The sequence below is a fragment of the Anser cygnoides genome, chromosome 2 (assembly GCF_040182565.1).
Source record: "Anser cygnoides isolate HZ-2024a breed goose chromosome 2, Taihu_goose_T2T_genome, whole genome shotgun sequence".
Taxonomy (NCBI): Eukaryota; Metazoa; Chordata; class Aves; order Anseriformes; family Anatidae; genus Anser; species Anser cygnoides.
The window spans coordinates 60,869,778-60,891,029 of record NC_089874.1 but is presented as its reverse complement, the minus strand read 5'-3'; the positions used below and the strand labels follow the sequence as shown (position 1 = coordinate 60,891,029).

The window sequence follows — 21,252 nt, the reverse complement described above, 5'->3', positions numbered from 1 at the left end:
GGCAGGTACTCACTCATTACAGCATCTCTAATTCTAACATTAGGATGCGAATCCCATTCTTTCTACATGCAAACAGGAATTTACACAACTACTTTTAATCCAAACTTTTAGATATATCAGTGTAAACTGAGTATAGATGCTTTTTCCTTGGATATTACTTGAGATTAAATCTGTACAAAATCATTTATGTTTACTCAAAATGGGAAATTATAAGAGAAAATTAAGTAAAATCAGATTACCCAAAAAGCTAAAATTAAATGGAAACAAAAACTGTTAGTATGAAACAAAAGTGCCCACACACAGACTTGCTCCAAAATAAGTAATTGTGTGAAGTAAAACCAACTGTTATTTTGGTTCCAGTTTTTGTGTGGATAAGCCCTGGGACCTCTGGCAATTAAAATATAATTGTTCTTGTGATGCAAATATTTACAACCATACTAAGGCCATTTTAAATTGCCAGTACAGTGTAAAATAGACACAGCATTGCTGAAAATGAAGAAAGGGACAGCCAGGCCCTTCATATTTTATAAGGATTTTTAGGAGACAGCACTTTCCAATCATATGAGGTAAAAGAAAGGAGAAGAGAGATTGAAGGCTTTGCAGTGAAAAAGCAGATTGTAGAAAGAAGAAGAAATACAGTAAATGAAAACCCACAAGTGCAAATGGCAAAGGATCAAAGGTGAGGGGCTGTGTAGGAGGGAGGTGCTACTGATGCTCCCAGACATTCAGAGATGGAAAAAATCCATTAAAACTAAGCACCTGCTGCTTAAGATTAAGACTCCAAAATTACAAAGCATGTCAGTAAAAGCATTTTGCTTTGGAGTTTAAAGGGGAGCTAAAGAAAACAGCAAAAATATTAGGAGGTGGAAAAAGAGAGAATGGGGAAATATTTTAATGAAACTGATCTGTGCACATTTAAAATGGGCTATTGCTTAGGCATGGCTGGTTTCAATCTGATTTTAATTTTTGTTTCCCAGCTTTTTAGTTGTCTTCTTGAGCAAAAAAGAGTCTTTTAAGTTTAGTTTAGTAAGGGGATAGGCAAGTGAGCTTTGGATGGCTTCCTAACCTTGTGCCTCATTCCTCTTCATGGGTGTGTCCGACTTAAATTTCTGTTTCTTAATCCTACTGTAGTCTTTGTGGGTGAGGAGAGATGATTTCTGACTCTTTTGACCGTTGTAGGGTAGAACACAACACTGAAATCCCTTCTGACAGAGTAAAGGCTGGCAAATGTTAGAAACCACAAGAACTTAGATACAGAACCAGCCTATACTTAACTAACATACACATGCTCACATCGGCATGCCCACACAACCAAAAACCAGACTGAAGGCTGCTTGGTTTGAAATGGCAGTTTCTCGTGCCCCATACTGCTTTGATATTTGCAAGTCGATGAGCTGAATATCACATGTCAGGGATTGGCAGCAGACAATGGAAAGCCAAAAAGCTGTTCCCAGTTCTTCACACAGAGACAGTATTGATCAAATTGTCACTTACAAATCTGTGGAAAAAAAAACAGCCTAATCTTCAGTATGTTCCCTCTCTAGCTGACTCCCAAAGCCCAATTTCCCTTTGAAAAACTTATAATTAACCTGATGATTGCTTTTCAATAGGAAATAGGAAAATAGAAGGGCTAGAAATAGTTATATATCTAGACTTTTACTTTCCCCTGCTAAATGAAAGGATTTTTGCTCTTCTTGTCTATTTTGAATACCAGATGTCTTTGCACAGTCAAATTGAGACATCCTAAAAGAGAAAGATTTTCAGATGTCCTCAGCTTTTTCTGGAAACTGGGCCCCTGTAAAGATGTCTCAAGTATGACACTCAGAAAGAGAGTTGTCCCAGATTGCACAGTGCTTTTCAAAACTCTGCCAGCATTTTTAGTAGCCTATGCCTCAAGGAGTCTGGGCACCTTACCCAAAAAGAGCTAAAAATGTAATTTGCAGTTCTTCAAGTAATCCAAAACAAAGTATCAAATCCCTTCCCATCTTCCTTTGCCAGGGAAAGTCCCTATGCAGTGGAACTGGCCTCATTCTGCAGCACAGGGGACAACAGAAGTAAATGGAGGGTGGAGTGGGAGAGCTTTTGGAAGAGTGATCAGGCTGTGCAAAGTACTCAGTCCTACTTAATCACAGATGCCTTGCTCGAGAATCAAGTTCCAAATATTTCCATGGTGCTCAAACATAGAGTTACCTAGCTGTCATTTGCTCTGAAGAATTTCAACCACCAGAATTTCCTTGGCTGTGCTGCAGCTGATGACTTTTTCCATTATTTTAATACTCACTCAGCAGATACTTACTTGGTGTGGATCACTAACCAGGCAAGAAAATATCATCAGACTGTTGAATTTTCCAAATGTGAAGGTTTATATGCCTGTGCATTGTAGCCACAGAGGAACAGTCTGAAGATGTGTAGAATAAACACTCATGGCAATAAACATGCAACACGTGACAGACACATGATTTGACATCTAACTGAATGTCTGATCTTTTTTTTTTTTTTTTTTTATAACAATACACCCCTTTTGAGACTTAATCCTTTGACCAAAAGAAGGGATTGTTAAGGAAAAATTAGTCAATGTAAAAGTGTTTAGAAGTGATTGCAAATAGTTCTGCTACAGGTAGACTGTAGAAGGTTTTTGTTTCTCAATTTCTTTTTCTTAACAGGCTAAGATAGATGCTTCAAGACATTAATTATCCTAAATTAATGAATAAATCATGTACTAATATACAGATGGGTTGTGTTGAGGCTAGGGAACTAAAGAAAAGCTCTGTGATACAGTGTTTCTGTCACGAGCTGTTTACCACCCAGTTCACTCTATTCCAGGCTAACAACTGTCTCTGCCAAAGCAGGTGTTACGGTGGGTTTTAAAACCGTCAGACCGGAATGCCAGATAGACCTCAGATTTTAAAAAGAGACTTAAAGAAACTTGATTGGTATCATCACAAATAATCATCTTAACATCAGTTCCCATTTCAAGCTGTACTTAAAAGAGCTTTAGAGAGATACAGATTTTTTTTTTTCTGTGCAATAAACTGTACCCCATTCTGATATCCGTATTCTGATAAAAGAGAGAAAATTATATCCAGCCTTAGGTTCACAGTGTGTATGTTCTTCAGCGTGGATTGTCTTGCATCCCAGAATTAAGGGACTAGAATCAGCTTCAGGTATGCAGGCTTCAGCTAGCTGCCTAAAGAGCAAGGAAGAGCTCATCTGCAAGGAAAAGTTAATCTCCTCCTACTCTGATGATGCACAGCTGGCCAGGAGGATTACCTTTGGGGTCTCCGAAGAGCCAAAGAATCTAACCTATAGCTGGAGACAGGACACAGGAAAGGACAGATTGGTGTACTGGGGAGATGCAGACACTTTCTGGGTTGGCTGACGTGTCTTATTCCAACATGCAGGGTCACACTAACCACAAGGCATGGGACTTGGAAATAGTTTTCACCAGGCTCAGTAGGAGGTCCCTGAGGAGCTTCTTGCCTGCCTGCACAGCTGGGGACATGATTCAACTTCCAGGATCATGTGAGCATGTTGCAACTGAGCAGTTCTCTGTCCTTTCAAGAGACTCTTTTCAGGTGGCATTTTGATTTTTTTGTTCCATGCTTGTAACACACTTCTCGCTGATTGCTCTCTTTAAGAGAAATTGATTAAGGCATTAATATCTTAGTTAATTAATTATTCAATTAATTAATATTAATTAATTATTAATATCTTAGTGAAACAATATATCGCTTGACCTCTCAAGTATCAGAGGAAGCTCAGGTCCATCTTAAACCCAGTTCCATTCTGTGGAAACAGTTGTGCTTATGGGCGTTTCAGAATTCCATGTATTTTATGCCCAGAAATAACCATTATGGTCCTCCTGAATAGCACAAGCCTTTCAGCCTGACCCCACAATTTCTGCATTAGGTACACATCCTGTGGTGGGATTGTACATCAAGTTTTGTATTGACTAGATTATAACTGGAGAAAAATTACATTTTTATCTTGGATTTTCATTAGTTTAGGCTTGCCTTTGTAGGTTTTTCCTATTAAAGTTTTGTAAGGCTTCTCCCAGTTTTTGCCTTCTACTTATTCGGCTCTTTCCAGCAAGACCAATTTATGTTAAACTAGAAGTCTCTACTGTCCTTACCTTGGGCTTGCACAGCCTGAATACACCTCCCACAGTGCTGTAGGAAAGACGTCTAGAAGAACTTGTTCCATGTACAGTGGAATTGAATAATCTTTTCCTTCAGACTTCTCTGCTTTATAAACCCTATGTGTACTTAAGATGACCTGACCTTTTCTCATGTACTTTATGCTGTGTCTCCACAGTATGTGCTAGGTGACTCTTACACAGTTGTGTCTGTACTTATTAGTAAGCCCTTTGCAACCAAACAGGGTATATAATACCCGAGTTCTTCCTTTTATTTATTTATTTATTTATACTATGTCATCAAGGCAGTAGTTTGGGTGTCTGTCCTTCAGCAGTCGCCAATTTTTGCAAAACTGGTAAGAACTTAATTTTCCTTAGGATTTCGGCACTGTTGTCCAGATTGACAGGCTCAAAAGTTAGGGGTGGAGCGGTGGGTGAAGCAAGGCAAACAGATGATTAGAAAGACAGCACAGACATGTGAACACGTTTCCTTAGGAAATGAAGCTACGGTTTATTACCTAGGGAATTTACAGTTCTTTAAAATTGCTACCTCTGAGTATTCTTTCTTGTCATCTTCCTTCCTGCCTTTCTTTGAGTCTTCTCTTTAGGTCTTTGGAGGTTTCATAAAGGAATGGAACTGTGTGAGGCTGTACAAAAAGGCCAAATTTTCAATGTTGTGAGGTGATACATATGGGAAGCAGTAGACACTACCTTACTGTGAGGTTCTTAAAGCTCTTATGTGCCAAGAGTTCTCTCTCAAAATTGTGTTGAATGATGCAGTTAGTCAGGATTGCTATCAAATATGCAAGCAGAGTGACTGATAAATGATTGCTTTTACCCCAGCAGTCATGCAAGATTAATTAGATATAGTCAGTATGGTGACACTTTGAAAATGTAAAGTGTATATAAATGCTGAGTGGTATTTTTACACTGATTATATCCAGGATGTTGGTTGATAGGAAATACATAAAATGCTTTTTAATGCATTTCTGTATGTGCAGCTTTGAGTTAAAAAAAAAAAAAAACTTTTGTAAGTGTACTTGACAAAGGGTTTTAGGAGTTGTGTAATGGATGTCCTGAATGTCTAAGTCAGGGTTTAAAAGTGATTGATTCTTAAACACCCAACTATGATTATCACAAATAAACCTTTTTTTTGTGATCTGCCTGTCAATTCCTTCCTCTCACAGTGATTCAGCTTTTACATTCTTGACTCTTGTGTCGTTAATAATTGTGATAATTCTTTTAGCTCTCCCATGGCAGTCAACATTTGCCAGATGAGAAGAGGTAAACAGATGACTTATAGATATGTTTAGTATTGATATTACTTTCACTGCACTACTGATTTTACTATTTACTACTACTATTTACTAATGTATTTACATGTGTGTTTGTATGGCACCTAACACAAGATATACCTTTTTTATTGCCATCTGAAAAGGGTTGTCCATCCCCTCTTCTCTCAGTTACTCATTCCTACTCATCCTGCCAAAGTTTTCCACCCTCTCAGCTGCGCTGGGTGCCAAATGAACACTCTGTGTGGCTATGCTTTAAGTGGGGGAGGAAGTGGAACCTGCAGTGAAAGAAGGAGTGAGTTCTTGAATATTATTCTCTTAATTTATTTTTTCCAAATCTATTATGAGTTGTTCTTAAAAAGTAAATCACCAGCTCTAATGTCATGCAAAAGGAAAAGATTTTTCCAGTGATTAAAAAGATTCCTAAGAAGCCCTCCAAGCTCCCAAACTGTCATGTCTATAGCAAGAAAGAAAAAACATTGTAGTTCCCCAGTTAAGCTGGAGCAAATAATTTGTTCTGGAGATTTCCTGAAGTCTGTGTGCACTACTTGTACTAGCATCAATTTTTAATGAGGCTTTTTTTGCCTGTGCGTACTTTTACTTTGTGTTTTATCAAGGGAAAGAAGCTCAGTGTAAAGGCAGTGTAGCCAGGCTGGGCTGTACTGTGTGCTCAGCCACCTCATACACTTCTCAGCTGTGAATGATGAATTAACAGAAGTCATGGCTGGGACAAAAGGGAAGAGACCTGACATTCAAAATGAAGTCTCCCAGGTCTACTCCTGGTAACATATCCCTGAACTCATCACTTCTAACTCCCGAGTGTACTTCATGTGAGCCATTAAGGCCATTTCTCAGACATATTCTCTATTGTTTTCCTTTTCAGTGCCTTAAAAGTTACTTGTTGTTTCCTGCTGATCCTCTTCTTTGGCTGGTTTCATAACTAGCTGATTGAATGCCCCAAACACTTGAACTGTAGTATATATGGGATCTGGGTGCAAATGATTTGGTTCTGGGCCATTTCTGTTGACTGTTAATGATATTTCATTGGAATTGCAAAACTGTTATGTAGCAACATGATGTTATTTGGAAGAGGTACAAGTTCTTGGTTTGTTTTTGTGTGGTTCGCACATGTATATAGACTACACTGTGAGCTGGGGTAGAGCTAGCTAACGAGGGGTGATAGGTTTCTCATTGCTCTTTCCTGTAAACATAGGTGATATGTTGGAAGAAGGACATATACACGTCCGTTAGTTCAAACTTCCCCTTTCTTTTTCCTTGTCCCACTTGAATCGTAACAAATATTCATGTCTTTTTCCTGAGCTTGGCTGTCCCTGGGCCTAATTCCCTCTACATAATTTGAGAATTAGATTAGTTCAATATGCTTTAACCTGTGCTGCAGAGAAAGTATTATCTGGTGACTCGTGCACAGTGCTGCAGGATTGCTATTTGGCAGGACAAAGCAAAATTTATTACCTTTATCCACTTTTATGTACAGTGCTTTGCTCCTTTAACATTCTAATTCAACTTCAATTTCTACTACTGAATAGTAGAACAAAACTAACTTTGCTTCTGCAGCCCTGAATCTCAGAAACATCCAGTGACACATTCCAAAACGTGCCATGTGTTTCACCTGGTTAGGGTGTATGTTCAAAGGCATTTTGTTATTGTTGGGCCTTTCCTCTGGACCTGTTTCAGTGGTTTTATCTCCCTTTATCTTTTGCTTTAATGTGTTTAATATGTCTCTACTTAATAGCTCTGCTTGATGTCTAGCACTGCTGTAGCAGATAGGCACAAAAGAAATCGAATTTATTGTGATGGTGTTGAGTTCAAATACTGGGGAAGTCTTCAAGGTAACCTGGTAGAGTTGTCTTTGTAGTTGCAACTGATACAAATTTTGACTTCTTGTTGCACTATTAATCCTTGAACATTGTGTGTTATGCACAGCATGTATTTTAACAATGTGCCAAAGTCAAAATGATTATAATAAAAAATCAGCCTAGAATTAAATGTGGTAAAAGAAATAACTTTTTGCTTTACTGGCAACAGTTAAAATAAAAAGAGAAGAAGGCTCCTTTTAATTAAACAGGACAAAGTCAAATCTCAGCTACTACTCATTCCTTTGTAGCTTTCTTCAGGTGACTATATCTGTCCCTTTAACTTCAGGGCTGAATTGAATATAGTGTCCAGCTTACAGTGGGGATGTGCAGGTGACCTCCTCCAACCGGTAACTGCTTTTATCCCAGCAAAGGCCTGTTTTCATCTGCAAAACTCCCTGTAACTCACCCACATGCAAATGCTTCTGACCTTAATTAAAGCAGTTCACCTCTCTCTGCCTCAAGGGATGGTTTCCTCATAAGGCAGTTGTGTTTAATTAGCATTTGGATAGCATTCTGCTGGTTGCTCTCCGGGAGCGTTGTTCAGTAGGAGCGTGGGATTGCTGAAGCCTGACTGGCAAGCTTTGCACCCTCCTAATTGACACAGAAGCCAAGTAGAAGTTACACAAGGAAAGAACAGAGAATCGTTAATGATGGATCATTAGCAAGTAGCTCCTTTGAATGAAAGTAGATAACTTTATAACTTTATCAAAGTGAAAAGTAGCATGATGAATGATGCATCAAACAATAAATGCTCAAGAAAGACACTGGTTTTGTAATTGCTATGCAAATTTCTAGCATGCTCTAGTTTGTAAGATTAATTTCTTTGGGAAGTGTGAAGCATTCTATGCCTGTTGTACACTTAATGTCAATTTCATTTTCTTTTCATTAGAGTTTTTATTCAATGTCTTTTGATATGATTTCAACTCCTGGGGTTTGAGATAGGCAATTTTTACACTAGCAAAAAATTGCACAAGCAAATGAAAACCATGTATATCTACTAAATTAGTTCCTGTCAGTCTGATGATTTCTCTGTATAAAGAGAACATATATATGGTCTCAGATGCAGACACCTGAAATGAGAATCTTTATATCTATTTATTATATTTTTAATAGAAATTGCCTAATAGTTTTATGGCTACTTTGAAATTCTAGACCAATAAATCTCTAAGGGGCATTTTACTCTGAAATTGTCTTCATAAGCATTTCAGTTGGCACAGATACATCATTCCTGTGGCTTGCACTAGGGCCAGTACAGCCCTCAGGCAGTGCTAGGAAGAGGAGATAATACAAATATTGTTTAGTGATGTCACCTGTTCCTTTAAAATTTACTGATCTCTCACATGAGAGTTCCTCTCAAAATTTAACTTAGTATATTCAAACTGAGTAGAACTAGGGGAATAAGTTAACAGAAAAATTACCCATGATGTGAGCCCTTTCTTAGTTTTCATGAATATTAGTGGGGGGAATGTATTATGTGAGATCACCCAATCCATCAGCAACCCCAAGGATCAGATATAGGTTCAGCTATACCAAAGCAATTCTAGTTCCTAAGGTCCTAATTGGTAGGAAGTCTGCAGCCTCCTCACATGACCTGTTTTAGCATTTCACTACCTGTACCATGATTTAAGTTTATGTTCAAGTAGCCAACTTTCTTTCTTTTCTTTTTTTTTTTTTTCAACTTGAGTCAATTAATTTGTCATCCATCATGGGCATGAGAAAGGATTTGCTTTCTTCTCGCAGAAGGGTAACATTTTTTTTCCTTTTCTTTTTTTTTTCTCTTTCTTTTCATCTTTTGAAAACAGTTTTGAAGACTGTGTTATTTTCCTGGCCTTCTCTTCAGGCCCATGACCACTTTGTTCAGCCTTTCATGTTTTCTCTGATCGCTTTGGTTGCTGTCCTGTAGAATATCTTCAGGTGTTCCACAAGGTTGTGCGGTGGGGGGCCCCCACCAGCCACTACTCCAGCTGTGACCTGCCAGCCCCAACTAGAACAAAAAGATAATTTCATGTGTCCTGCAGGCTTCTCTCTTGTTTGTACATCCCTGTATGACGCTTGCCTTTTTCGCAACAACATGGTGTTGTTGACTCACGTTCATTTTGTGATCTAGAGTAACCCCTAGCTCTTCCTACCTTGCTGTTTGTCCTCTGCCCTGTATTTATATTAATAAATGCAGCTCCTTCCCCTTGACATTATTGAATTTCGCCCGTTTTATCTGTTTTTTTTTCTCCAGTTTAGCCCAGTCGTTGTAAAATTTTTTCACAGTCGGTTTTAGCTTGGACTCCTCTGAAACCTGAGCGAGTACAATATGAGTTTCATCAGCTGACCCACTAAAAAAGTACTGATGAATGCTTCATTCTGAACAGATTCCTGTGGAGCTCACTTGAAACATCCTCCTCTTTTAGAAGACCCTAGGTAGCTATTCTCTGAATATGATTTCCCGCTCAGGACTCCACCTGGCTTTGGATTTACCTAGACCATGTTTCTTTAGTGAATTTATGGAAGATAGCAGAACTGAAAGTCTTTCTGAAACTCAGATATTGATCTGACATCCTGGTGGCTTGGGCGGGTGGGGGGGTCATTTCACATGATTTTGGATGTTTGGATGGTAGAGGTCTGCTTCTAAGATAATTCTGTGTCCTCTGTTTTATGGAAAAATGTAAATGATCACAATTCATTTGACCAGGTTTAGGCATTTACCAGTGTCTGAGACAAACTGCACTGTAAGTGTGTCTTCTTGTCTGCAATCACTCAAAAGGGAGTCAACTAAATATCAAAGCAACTAAAAATATATCTCTAGACTATTTGCATCTAAAGTTAGATGTGATGTATCTCACCTTCAGTGCTTCTCCTGATAGACAAAAATCAGATTGAGTGAACATTATTTTTTCTTAATAGATACATGCTTGCTGTTCCTCATCTCCTGAGTACAGTGTGATTATTGGTTCCAATATTTAATGTTCCTTCAAGTTAAATGATTTGATCTGTAATTTCCCAATTCCCCCTCGTTTCCTTTTTAAGCACTGGAACAGTACCTCGCCTCTGCCAGGAGCATACTCATTAGGAACACACCTAATCATCTTGGAAAAAAATCTTTCTAAGTACCCATGAGTGTATTCTTGCTCATTTTGAGGTAAATACCTTTACTGTGTTAAACATTTTATCACTGGTGATCTGTTTAATGAAGACTGCAGCAAAAATGGAATATTTTGGCATGACCTTTTTCATCAGCTCTGCTCAAATAAGTAGTAACTCAAGTAGTCAGCTTCCTTACTCATGTTTTTATAGGATGACTTCTTGTTGTGATTTGTTTTCCTTGCCATGTGATAGTCTATCGTTCCTTTGGAACTAAGTCAAACCCTATTTTTATGTATTTATTTGCATTTCTAAGTAAAGCTGTAGTGGCATGCAGAAAGACACAACTACATATAACTTTTTCTATAAAATCTTTATGATGATATAATAAAGGCTGTAATTAAGAATAAAGGAATCATTTTTTCCATTGTCCAAAGCATCAGAGGTTGTTGAATATTTTATTAAAGGAAAGTTTCCAGGTGACAATTCTGGAAATTATCATCCCCTGCTTCTGTATAAAACAGTCTTTCTACGCATACAGTGAATGTATATCTCAGTTTTGATTCTGGAGTAAATCTGTGGCCTGTTCTCTCTACTGAGACTGATAGTAATGATATAGCTACTGGTCTGCAAGGAACTACACTGAAATCTCTGTTGGGTTCACTACAGAGGATTGCTAAAAAGTAAGACCTGACTATCTGCAGTAGACATAATTCTTCATATCATTGCCAGCTTCCCTAAGTTGTTTCCACCTTTGAAATGATTCTTGCCAGAGTAAATAAACCATTGTTGAGTTTCTTATGCTACCTACATTTTTGATAGAAGACATAAAACAATCTGGGGAATGTCATTTCTGTGCATGATGTTAGTCCTTCATCACTGCAGGATAATGGAGAACACTGCAGAGGTGTTTGAGCTGTTGCTGACAGGAAATGGTGCTGCCCATCATCTTATGCTGCTGTGGTGGTAGTAACGATGCCTTAATATGACTCTTCTTTGGCTTCTCATGGTTGTGCTGCCTCCTGTTGTATACAGAGTGTGGGGATTTCTGCAGTACATCCCATTTTGTGGTTTGGGCATATGTTGTTCAGCAAGCAGGGAGTAGTAGATCTGGGATTTAATATGACTCAGAATACCTGATATACATACCACTGGGAACAATGGGAAGACTTTCTTAAAGTTGGGCAAATATGCAGCAATTCTGCATTTGGCTGTACTACGTAAAACTCATAAAACTGGCTTATTAATACTTTATTGTCAGCAGGAATTTGTTTAGTATATAATTCTAGAATATAACATTTCTGTGATAAATAAACACTGTGATAAGACTGTTGTGAAAATGAGATACTTTTCTTTAAACTAACATAGACACTTCAATATTAATATAGACAGTAAATAATTTCCTTCTTTTTTTTTTTTTTTTTTTTTTACAGGACCAGGTGTCAGATACAGTGAATTTGCTGTGTCGCATCCCAAACCACCTCCACTTGTTGGACAGCATACGGTGGAGATACTGAAGGTCATGCTGGGGTATGAGGATGATGCCATAGAAGAACTGCTCCACACTGGTGTTGTGGCTCAGCATGAGGTCAGATAAGGAACATTAGCTACATTCCTTCACGCTGAGTTCACATAGCTTTGTCCTCTCTTTGCTCCCTTCAGCTCCCCTAATGGGACTCAAAGAGAAGACATAATTTAATTCCTAATTTTCTTCCATGTGTGTTTGTATGATTTTAACACTGATGTATCAAATAAACAATCTCGTACTGTCTGACTGAAAGATTTTCTTGGGGGGTAGGGGTAAATGTAATTATATGGTCCTGTGTGGCTACTCATTTTCAGTACATCATATGGGAAATGGAGTTCTTATCACAATTACAGTAATTGCCTAAATGTTTGTCCCCAGAAAGACATCATGTTAGTGAAAAGAAGCAGAACCTTAGAAATCTGTGTACTAAACTCTCCATTTGTAGAAAGCTGGCTTGCACAGTTACTTTAGGAGAAAATCAGCCATGTACAAATTGGTGGTTGATCTGAATGATTTTGAACAGAATCATTGGTTATGAACTCTTTGTTCATCTCTATTTCAAATCAAGTGTAGAGTAACCATTGCAAAACTCACTTCAGTTCTCTGGTATTACCAATTACTGGTATGTCTTTATGTTACATTGTATGGTCATGACAATCCCAGCATGTTAGCAGAAATAAGCTGGAATTGGCAGAGTTCTTCAGTTATGAAATAAGCCTATTCCAAGACCGGTTGAGAGATGAACTATGATTGAATAGTCTTTTGTAATTTTATTCAAGAATGCCCTGAGTGCTGTTAATTAAACATTGATCCACACAAAACTACATGCTGAATGTCAAATACCAGAACTTGCCCAAGTTTTTAATCTGTTTCTGTGGGTAGGTACTGATCCCTATCTCTGACTCTAATTCCCAACCAAAATACCTTTCACTCTGAAGAAAATATAGTTAAAATACAAATCTCTGCAAAGTTTTTGACTTGGTCCCACCCCCATGATTAAAGCATGGTCAGAGTTGACAAACCTACCTAGAAGTTAGTAACATCATATCCTGTAGAAGGGTTGCTCTTAAGAGTAAGGCACCACATATTGTAAGAAGGTGGAAGAATTTGATCCATGAAGAGTAGTGAGGAAAATAACCCTTTCCCCTGAACAAACCAATTTGGCAGTACTTCACTCACAGAAGAAATGCCATGCTCCTCTATCCCAGCATATAATTTACAGCTAATGTAAACTGTGTATGGGAAGGGCTTAACCTTTGTTGTATGCACCCCAGGAGAGAGGCAAAGCCTTTCTATTTCTAGGACTAAATAAAACTAATTCAAATTGATGCTCAACAAATCATGTCTGTATTTTTCCCAAAGTATCACAAAGTCTGGGCATTATAACTAGCTTGTCACTTCGTTTTCACTCTAACAAGCAACATCCTCTGCACTATATCTGAACTTCACAACTCTGTATTACCTTCTGGTGGAAGAAAAGAGGTTATTATGTTACGAAATTGAAGCGGAACCCTATGTGGTGGTTGCTTATTTTTGAAGCCCAGTGTGTTTTGGTCCATTTGTTTGCTTGTTTTCTGTGTGTTTTTGTGTTTGGGGTTTGTTTTGTTTTGATTTGATTTTCAGATTGTTTTTTATTTTTATTTTTTATTATTTTGACTTGCACTGCATTCCTGGCACCAAACTCCATACTCTGTCCATGTGTTAAAGACATCATGAGATCCTGGAAGAGTGACTTCTTAAATAAATATAGAAATAAGTCTGAATTGAGAATAGAGAGACCATAGGAGAAGAATTGAAACTGGATTGGAAGAGGTTTTGATATAGTCTACCTTCCCTTTAATCTAAGGGGAACATCCCTTTTTTAATGAGAAAAGCAGAATTTTCAATTCAGCTTCACATAAATGGATAATCTGGTATTAAAATGAACTTTGTTTATTAATGAAAACTATTTAGTACCTTCAGATAACATTTACAAACAAATTTGATAGTTTTACTTTTTAAGGGTCCTTTTCTTCCCATTTCTAAGAGCTGCATACATAAGGTATATTAAAATATCGCTCAGGGCTTTTTTAAAGGATTTCTAAAAAAAAAATTCTTTTTTTTTTTTTCCCCTGTGCTTTTCCAAGCAATGGAAATAGCTAATCACCACATTCTTAGCTACAGTATATTGGCAGAGCTTCCCTAACTTTAACGTAACAATGCTGGTTTAAATCAGCTGAATATTTGTCTGTTAACTTTGTAATGTATTTCTTGCAGAGTTCACATGCAAACAGTGTTTCTCTTTTTTCTTTTCTTCTTAGTGTTTTCCTCTCTGGTATGTTGACAATCAAATGCCTAAGGGGATAATCAGAGACATTATATTGTCTAATTTCCAGTACTTACTGCAATAGGGGCAATCCAGATACCATTTTACCTTTTTGTGTGTTTGATTAAATCATACACTAAAACAGAGACTGTTGCTAACTCTTCTTCAAGTTAGAAGAAGGTGGGTATCTGGTAGCCCAAAAAGTCCTGTAACCTTCCAAGATCTGATGGTGAAATTTTGCCCTTTCACAAGGTTTGGCCCTTTAATTTCAGATAATTGGTGGACACAGTAAATCATTATTTTGATAATATTATTATTATTACTATTATAGTACAATTTTCCTTTAAAAATGAATGAATAAATACAGAAAAAGTATTTATAAATTTTACTGTACTTTTCCCAGGAATCTTCAGGACTATGTGTCCTAGAGTTCAATTGTTAGATACATTTTGACAATCTTTCATTTCAAAGTGGCTTTATTTTATCCTGCAAAACTGGACATAAATCATCACATGGGATTTTGGACCTCATAAGCTGAGATCCCTCCAATTTCAAGGAAGGGATATAGTTAGGAATGAGGATGCACAGTTCTCTTGGAATTAATGTTTTTTTTCTCTCTACTTAAATTGGAAAGGAATCTGCTGCTGCAATGGTGTGAGTGGGATTGGCTTTAATTTGACTTGATTTATACATTGCTGTATTGAAAAAAATAAAATAAAAAAGGACACTTGTCGATCTGTTGTCTAGTTCAAAACTGAACCCACCTATAACTGTTTGCCAGGATCCTTTAACAACTATTTGAAAGGAAGATTTTCATTTTTGCATCAGTTCTGACTCTGGCCTGTGGCCCCTTTGACTCCATGCTCTGCACTGGAGGACCCTATTGTCCTTGTATCACCTTTACTTGACCATTTGAAAAAAAAAATCCTCAGTCTGCCTCAGATAATTGTCTTCCTTTCTTTTCCCATGAAAGCTAGTATGGCTCTTCACCAGGTATAAATCACCCAGAAGACTGAAAAGATGGTGAAGTCAGGACAGTTTTGTGTAGTCATATAGTCTGAGGATCTACCTCTGGGTTATTTTAGTGCATCAAAAGAGAACTCAGTCAAACAACAGGCAAGTGGATAGTGACAGATTTTTCTCACTCCTAAGGAGATCTTGTTCCTTGTTCTTGTTCCTGATCTCTTCTCCAGGATCTTTCCATGCACTTGGGAAGTCCCCATATGGTTGCCTGAGAGCATGAGAAGTCCTTGCATGGTTGCCTGCAGTGGGTACCCTACAGGTGATGTTCAAAAGTAAGTCTTTTTTGATTAGTGGCCAGGAGGAACAAGTTACAAGCAGAAGCCTTGTCAGCTATCCAGCCTATGTGCAAAGGCCAGTGTAGCCATATTCATGTGAAGACTGATCTATTGATAGGGCTCCCCTGGATTGTGCATGCAGGCAAATGCTCCTTTTCTTATAAAATCAGCAAATGTGAACAGAAAAATATATTATTTTTATTTCCTGTTATATATATGTATATATGTATATATATATACACATACATAAAGAAGTAGAGAAAGGAAAATATCCCCATTCCTGACTCATATACAAAATATAAAGGTCATTTTGTTTTAAGTTCAATGAAATAGATTCTCTGGATGCCTGTTAATTGGTTTTGGCCTCTCTTCTTGAAAGATTAAAGCTCAATCTGAAGATGTCTAATGACAATGTACTAAGGCTAAAGTAACAGTCAGAATAACTCTTTTAGTGCATGTGCATGTATACTCAATAACTGGGGAAGGCATTTTCATTAAATCAACATGCAGCTCTGCCATTCACGGAGGACTGTAATTCCTCAGCCTGGTGAACCAGGAGATAAAAGGGAGCTATGCATCTCTATGATTAAAATGGTCACAATTTCTTCAAATATCTAAATGACAAGACATAGTTAATCCTTCAACTTTCATAACATTATAACAGTGTATTAAAATGTATTTATTTCCCCAATATGTATTAAAAAGTATTTAATTGCCAAAAGACAGCGGAAAGGTAAAGTACTTTCAGAGTTCAGGAATGCTGGCACAGCTGCTCACATTTCATGTCAGTGACATTAAACAGTGCCAGATAGAGTACTTTTCTTAACTGCTTGTACATTGAGTTTAATGTGGCCTGGTGAAATGTTAAACGCTATTAGCTGGCAAAAAATAAAAAATCAACCTCAGAGCAGTTCCTGCAGGATCAAGTAACCTCCCCACACAGAGGGCTGCATGATACTGGCGAATGTGCTAAAAATACATTGATAAACAGTGATATAGTCACCTTTTTAAAGTTGACAACCAATCAATTCAATTACTGTGTGTTTCTGTTGTGACTGGAATTTGGATCAGATGTATGAGAAAAATGCCTGGGTTCACTTATGCTAAGGACCCATGCAACTTTTGCAACAAGATCTCTTTTTCTGGCATGGGCTCCATCAAGCATTGAAGGGGGGCCAAGCAAGGGTTGAGGTGGGGACAAGTTGTTAACTTTTATCTTTTTCTGTTCTCCAGTGTTACAGATAAAAGTGAATTAGTAAGTACCAATTAGTCCTTAGCTAATAAGAAATTCTTAAAAATCATAATGTAAAGGGTATGCTAAACTACCTTCCTTAAAAGGCCCTCATGATGGTCTAACTTAATGAGCAGTGTCACACTGCTTTTTTAAAAGATACTCAGGAAAGCAGGCCAAGGAGGAACCCACTTCACTGAAATTGCTTCTGTTCTTCAGCTATTTCACAATTTGTCAATGTAATTACTACTCCAAACTGTCCAAAAGAGCTTTAAAGTACAGGAAGAAATTTGAAGATGTGTAACCTGGTAAAAGAATACATATGTAGCTCTCATCTCTTGCAGATCCATTTTAGGAGAAGCTAAAATCCCACATTAAAAGTTTTAATATAAAAATGCAGGGTAGCGTATACATTTTCCACTGACACTCTCTTCTCCTAGAGGATTGAAACTCTGACTAAACCGGATGTCTTGTGACAAAAGTGACATTTCTCTGATTTTTTTTTTTCTTTTCATCAAAAGCATCTCCCAAAGCCAAGGGTGAAGGCTTTTAGCTGAAAGATGAAAATATTTACTCAGCAATGCCACTGTGGAGCTTCCTGCAAGTATCTCATGCTCCCTTTCATCTTCAGGCCAGGTGGCCACAGGACTCTTGTGATGTACCACGAGTTTTTCGTGAGAGTATACCATGCCACTTAATGGGAAATGCAACCTAGGCAGAGGAAAAATGGGATCAAGAAACAGTCACACTACAAAACTATACATGAGTCACTGGGGCACCATTTTTCTGAATTCAAGTATAGAGAAACAAAACCCATCATCTAACTGCCTGTGCTCCTATGAGGTCCTGCCTGTGGAGTGTAATGTATCCACTTCAATGAATTCTCTCTGCTCTAAGGGGCATATTTTATTGGGAACAGCTTGAGATAGATAAGGGACCTTAAGAACAGCCATGATCAAAGAGCAAACATTGGTTGAGACTTATATTCAGTTACATCTGTGTTGACACAGACCTCCAGATTTTGCGGTGTGGTAAGTAAGGCTGATGAATTATCTAAAGCCCTGGTGTACAGCCAAAGTCTACCCGTACCTCTGCAGAAAGATGCTAGTTGTAACAGCAGCACACTTGTCGAGAGCTTACATTACCAAATAGAATGGCAGCAGATCCTGACTGCAAACCAGAATTAACTGTCTTGGACGTAGCGAAGTGGGTGCACCCATAATGTTAATTGTGTAGGAAATGTTAGTTCATTAACAAATTTGCCTTTTTAATGCTTTTGAAGACTCTCTCCTACCTGCTGATCCATTTTGTGTGATTTTATGGGTCTTGTCTTCTTTGGATTCTCTCTGAATTCCATGCCTGTCCTATCTCCTTTGCATTTACAACTGCATTTGCAGAGTTTTGGGGGCACACATCTGCTTTCTAATAGTGCATTGCTGATTTCCAACACACTGTACCAAGCAATCTATTATCCCAAAGTATGAAAACTATTAGAAAACTTTACAGATCTATTTTATGCCATAAACATTGCATAATTAAAAGCCTAATCCATTGCCCTTTGAAGGTAATGAAGGGGAACTGTCATTGATTTCAGTGGGCTTTAAATCTAAACCTAAGTCAACATCATGAATTTTTCATATTTGTGAATATGCCAGATTGTGTCATTTGCCTATAGACTACCTATTAACATATTTGCTCTCTGGAGATGCTTTAGAATAATCAGAGACATTGCAGGTATACAAACCCTTATTTCTTTAACTCCTCATGGGAAAAGCTTTCATATTTTTCTATGCTCCCATTGAGAAAACTTAAAACATTATTTTCTTGTTGTTTTTGTTTCTTTGGTAGAGTTAAAATTGTTCTTTCTCTCTTGTCATTTCATTTTCACTTTAAATTATAATATATCATACTTACATATTTCTTAAATCAAATGCCCCATGAGGCTTTATATGACATATATAATTACATTAATAATCATACTATTAGTAATGCCAGTATGTAATATCAATAGAAGACTCATTTACTGAACTGTTTTTTGAAGAGAGGAGAAATCCTAACCATTTTTGTGAGTAGCTTATTGTGGGAAGTGTGGACTACTGCCAACCCTAATTACTCAAATATCCAGAATCAGACCCTAAAACAATCAGGAGCCATTTAAAAATTAATAAGAGAGTTCTAAAATAGTATGATAGAACTACATATCTAGATGAGATTTTAAAAGGAAAATAAGCAATAGAAAGATTTGTGATAAAGTTGATGGTGCTGGTGACATTTCTTATGCATATGTATGTCTGTGGAACAAAATGCACGTCATTACTAGCTTCCTTGAATGCCTGGAATTTGTCCAGCTCCGTTCCCTCAGTTTTAGGGAGTTCAGTTTTTCAGGGAATTTTTTTAGGAAGCTGTTGGAAATGAATACTGCTGATGATTTTGCTAGCGGTATTTTTTTAATATCTGGCTGTTTATAGTACTACCTGGGCATTCAGTCAGCAACCAAATGCTGAGATCCAGATGATTTTTTGAGATATATTGAAATAGGTGCTCTTTCATGTTATGCACCATGCATTTGAATAAGTTGGATGTGAAAATTTGCAGTGTAAAGAAAATAAGCATTGTGTGATTAAAAGCTATCTTAACTGGACTGGTCAAGTGCATTCCCCACTTCTTCCTACCAGTAAAATTAAAGGCAGTTCTTCAAAATCTTTATTGGAGAAGGAGCCAGAAGTCCAACTCTTAAGATGGGGTGAAGATTTATAGCAGAGAAGGTTTTGAAATAGTGGATCTATCTTAGCTCTGTGGGCTTACATAGCTTTTAAGGATTTATCCTTAAACAAGACAAGTCCAGTGGTTGTTGGGCTAACCAAGGGCTACCAGAAAATCTGCATGCCACAGACTTCTTGTTTGATGCTGGGCAAGTCCCATTCCCTTCTTTTAAGCTGTCCATATGTACTATGGTACGTTCCAATCAGAAGGACAAACTAAAGATTGTGAGCTGACCTTGTAGTGGAGGCCATCTCTGTTTAGACAGATGGAATGCATTGTCTGTCTTGCAGAGCCATTGTGTTGATTTTAGAATGCATGTGTTGCAGCATAGCAGAGAAGTTAAATTGTTTTGCAAAGTGAGGACATTCTATTTTTCCCGTAAAACCAGTATGAACAACCGCAGTTTCCCAATCTCCCATTACTGAAGCAGAGTGAAGCCTCCCCAAAGGGCTTGTGAAAGACCTCCACAGATCATTTTGGTATAAACAGATAGTATCTTTGTACCTAGTGATTGCTTACATATAAAACTCAGATCACAAACTTTTAGAGTTTGGCCTTTCTGGCAGCAGCTGCAAAAAAAGTTCAGGAAGTTAATCTAATTTTCTGACTGGAATAGTGACTTTAAGGTTAGGGAGATTAGCTGCAACGTATATTCCCAGTAAGGACTACTGGCAGCATTAGGGGAAATGGAAAAAAAGATGTTTTTATGTCTAAGGTGGAAAAGAAAAGAAAAGAAAAGAAAAGAAAAGAAAGAAAGAAAGAAAGAAAGAAAGAAAGAAAGAAAGAAAGAGAGAGAGAGAAAGAAAGAGAAAGAAAGAAAGAAAGAAAGAAAGAAAGAAAGAAAGAAAGAAAGAAAGAAAGAGAAAGAAAGAAAGAAAGAAAGAAAGAAAGAAAGAAAAAGAAAGAAAGAAAGAGAAAGAAAGAAAGAAAGAAAGAAAGAAAGAAAGAAAGAAAGAAAGAAAGAAAGAAAGAAAGAAAGAAAGAAAGAGAAAAGAAATAAAAGAAAGAAAGAAAAGAAAGAAAAGAAAGAAAGAAAGAAAGAAAGGAAGGAGAGGAAGAAAGAAAGAGAAGGAAGGAAGGAGAGGAAGGAAGGAAGGAGAGGAAGGAGAGGGGAGGGGAGGGGAGGGGAGGGGAGGGGAGGGGAGGGGAGGAGAGGAGAGGAGAGGAGAGGCGAGGCGAGGCGAGGCGAGAAAAAATCTGTCATATATGTCGCTGTGGTTGATCCTTCGAGTAGCTTAATCTATAAGAATGAAAATATAGAATTAATACCATGATCACAGAATGATCACAGCCATGGAAAGGCTGACAGCACCAGCAGTAACCTGGGCTAGCCAAAGGATTGATTTCAGTAGCAATACTGGAAGGCCTCAGGCATTGCATGATTTAGTCACTGCTGTGTGCATAGTGTTTAGTAAGCAGAAAGTTGAAATCACATGGGGAAGGACAGACATGTGGGTGGAGCATTAAGCAGAGCTACCTCTGCCACCAGGGCACAGAGGAACCCAGGAAGAACTGGCTGGTAACAAAAGCTATCCAGATCTTGGAAAATACACTCAAATGAGCTAGGCAATCCCATGTGATCTGTGCCCTGATCTGGAGTTGTGTGCTCTGATCACTTGCTTCAGCTTCCCTAGAGGAGTGGACAACAGACTTTGCCTTTTGAAAATCAGAAGGTAATACTGTGTTCTTTTCTACGTTCCTCACCCTGCAAAATTTCAAACTAAGGGCCTGATCCAGTGCCAAGTGGAGCA

At 37.8% G+C, this 21,252-nt stretch overlaps 1 protein-coding gene across 14 annotated transcripts in view; it reads left to right on the top strand.

Annotated features, from left to right (window-relative positions):
• The window catches only part of SUGCT (succinyl-CoA:glutarate-CoA transferase), a 336,870-nt gene extending 324,723 nt beyond the window's left edge, over positions 1-12,147 (top strand). For 12 of the 14 annotated variants that reach the window (XM_066992205.1, XM_066992200.1, XM_066992199.1 and 9 more), the window contains one exon: positions 11,810-12,147. In XM_066992205.1, coding sequence (XP_066848306.1) covers positions 11,810-11,973 — 164 coding nt within the window. In that variant the 3' untranslated portion in view covers positions 11,974-12,147. Of the gene's footprint in view, positions 1-3,401; positions 3,576-11,809 lie in introns of all 14 variants that reach the window. The other 2 variants (XR_010829335.1, XR_010829336.1) reach the window with 2 other exon arrangements.
• The last annotated feature ends 9,105 nt before the right edge of the window (positions 12,148-21,252 follow it).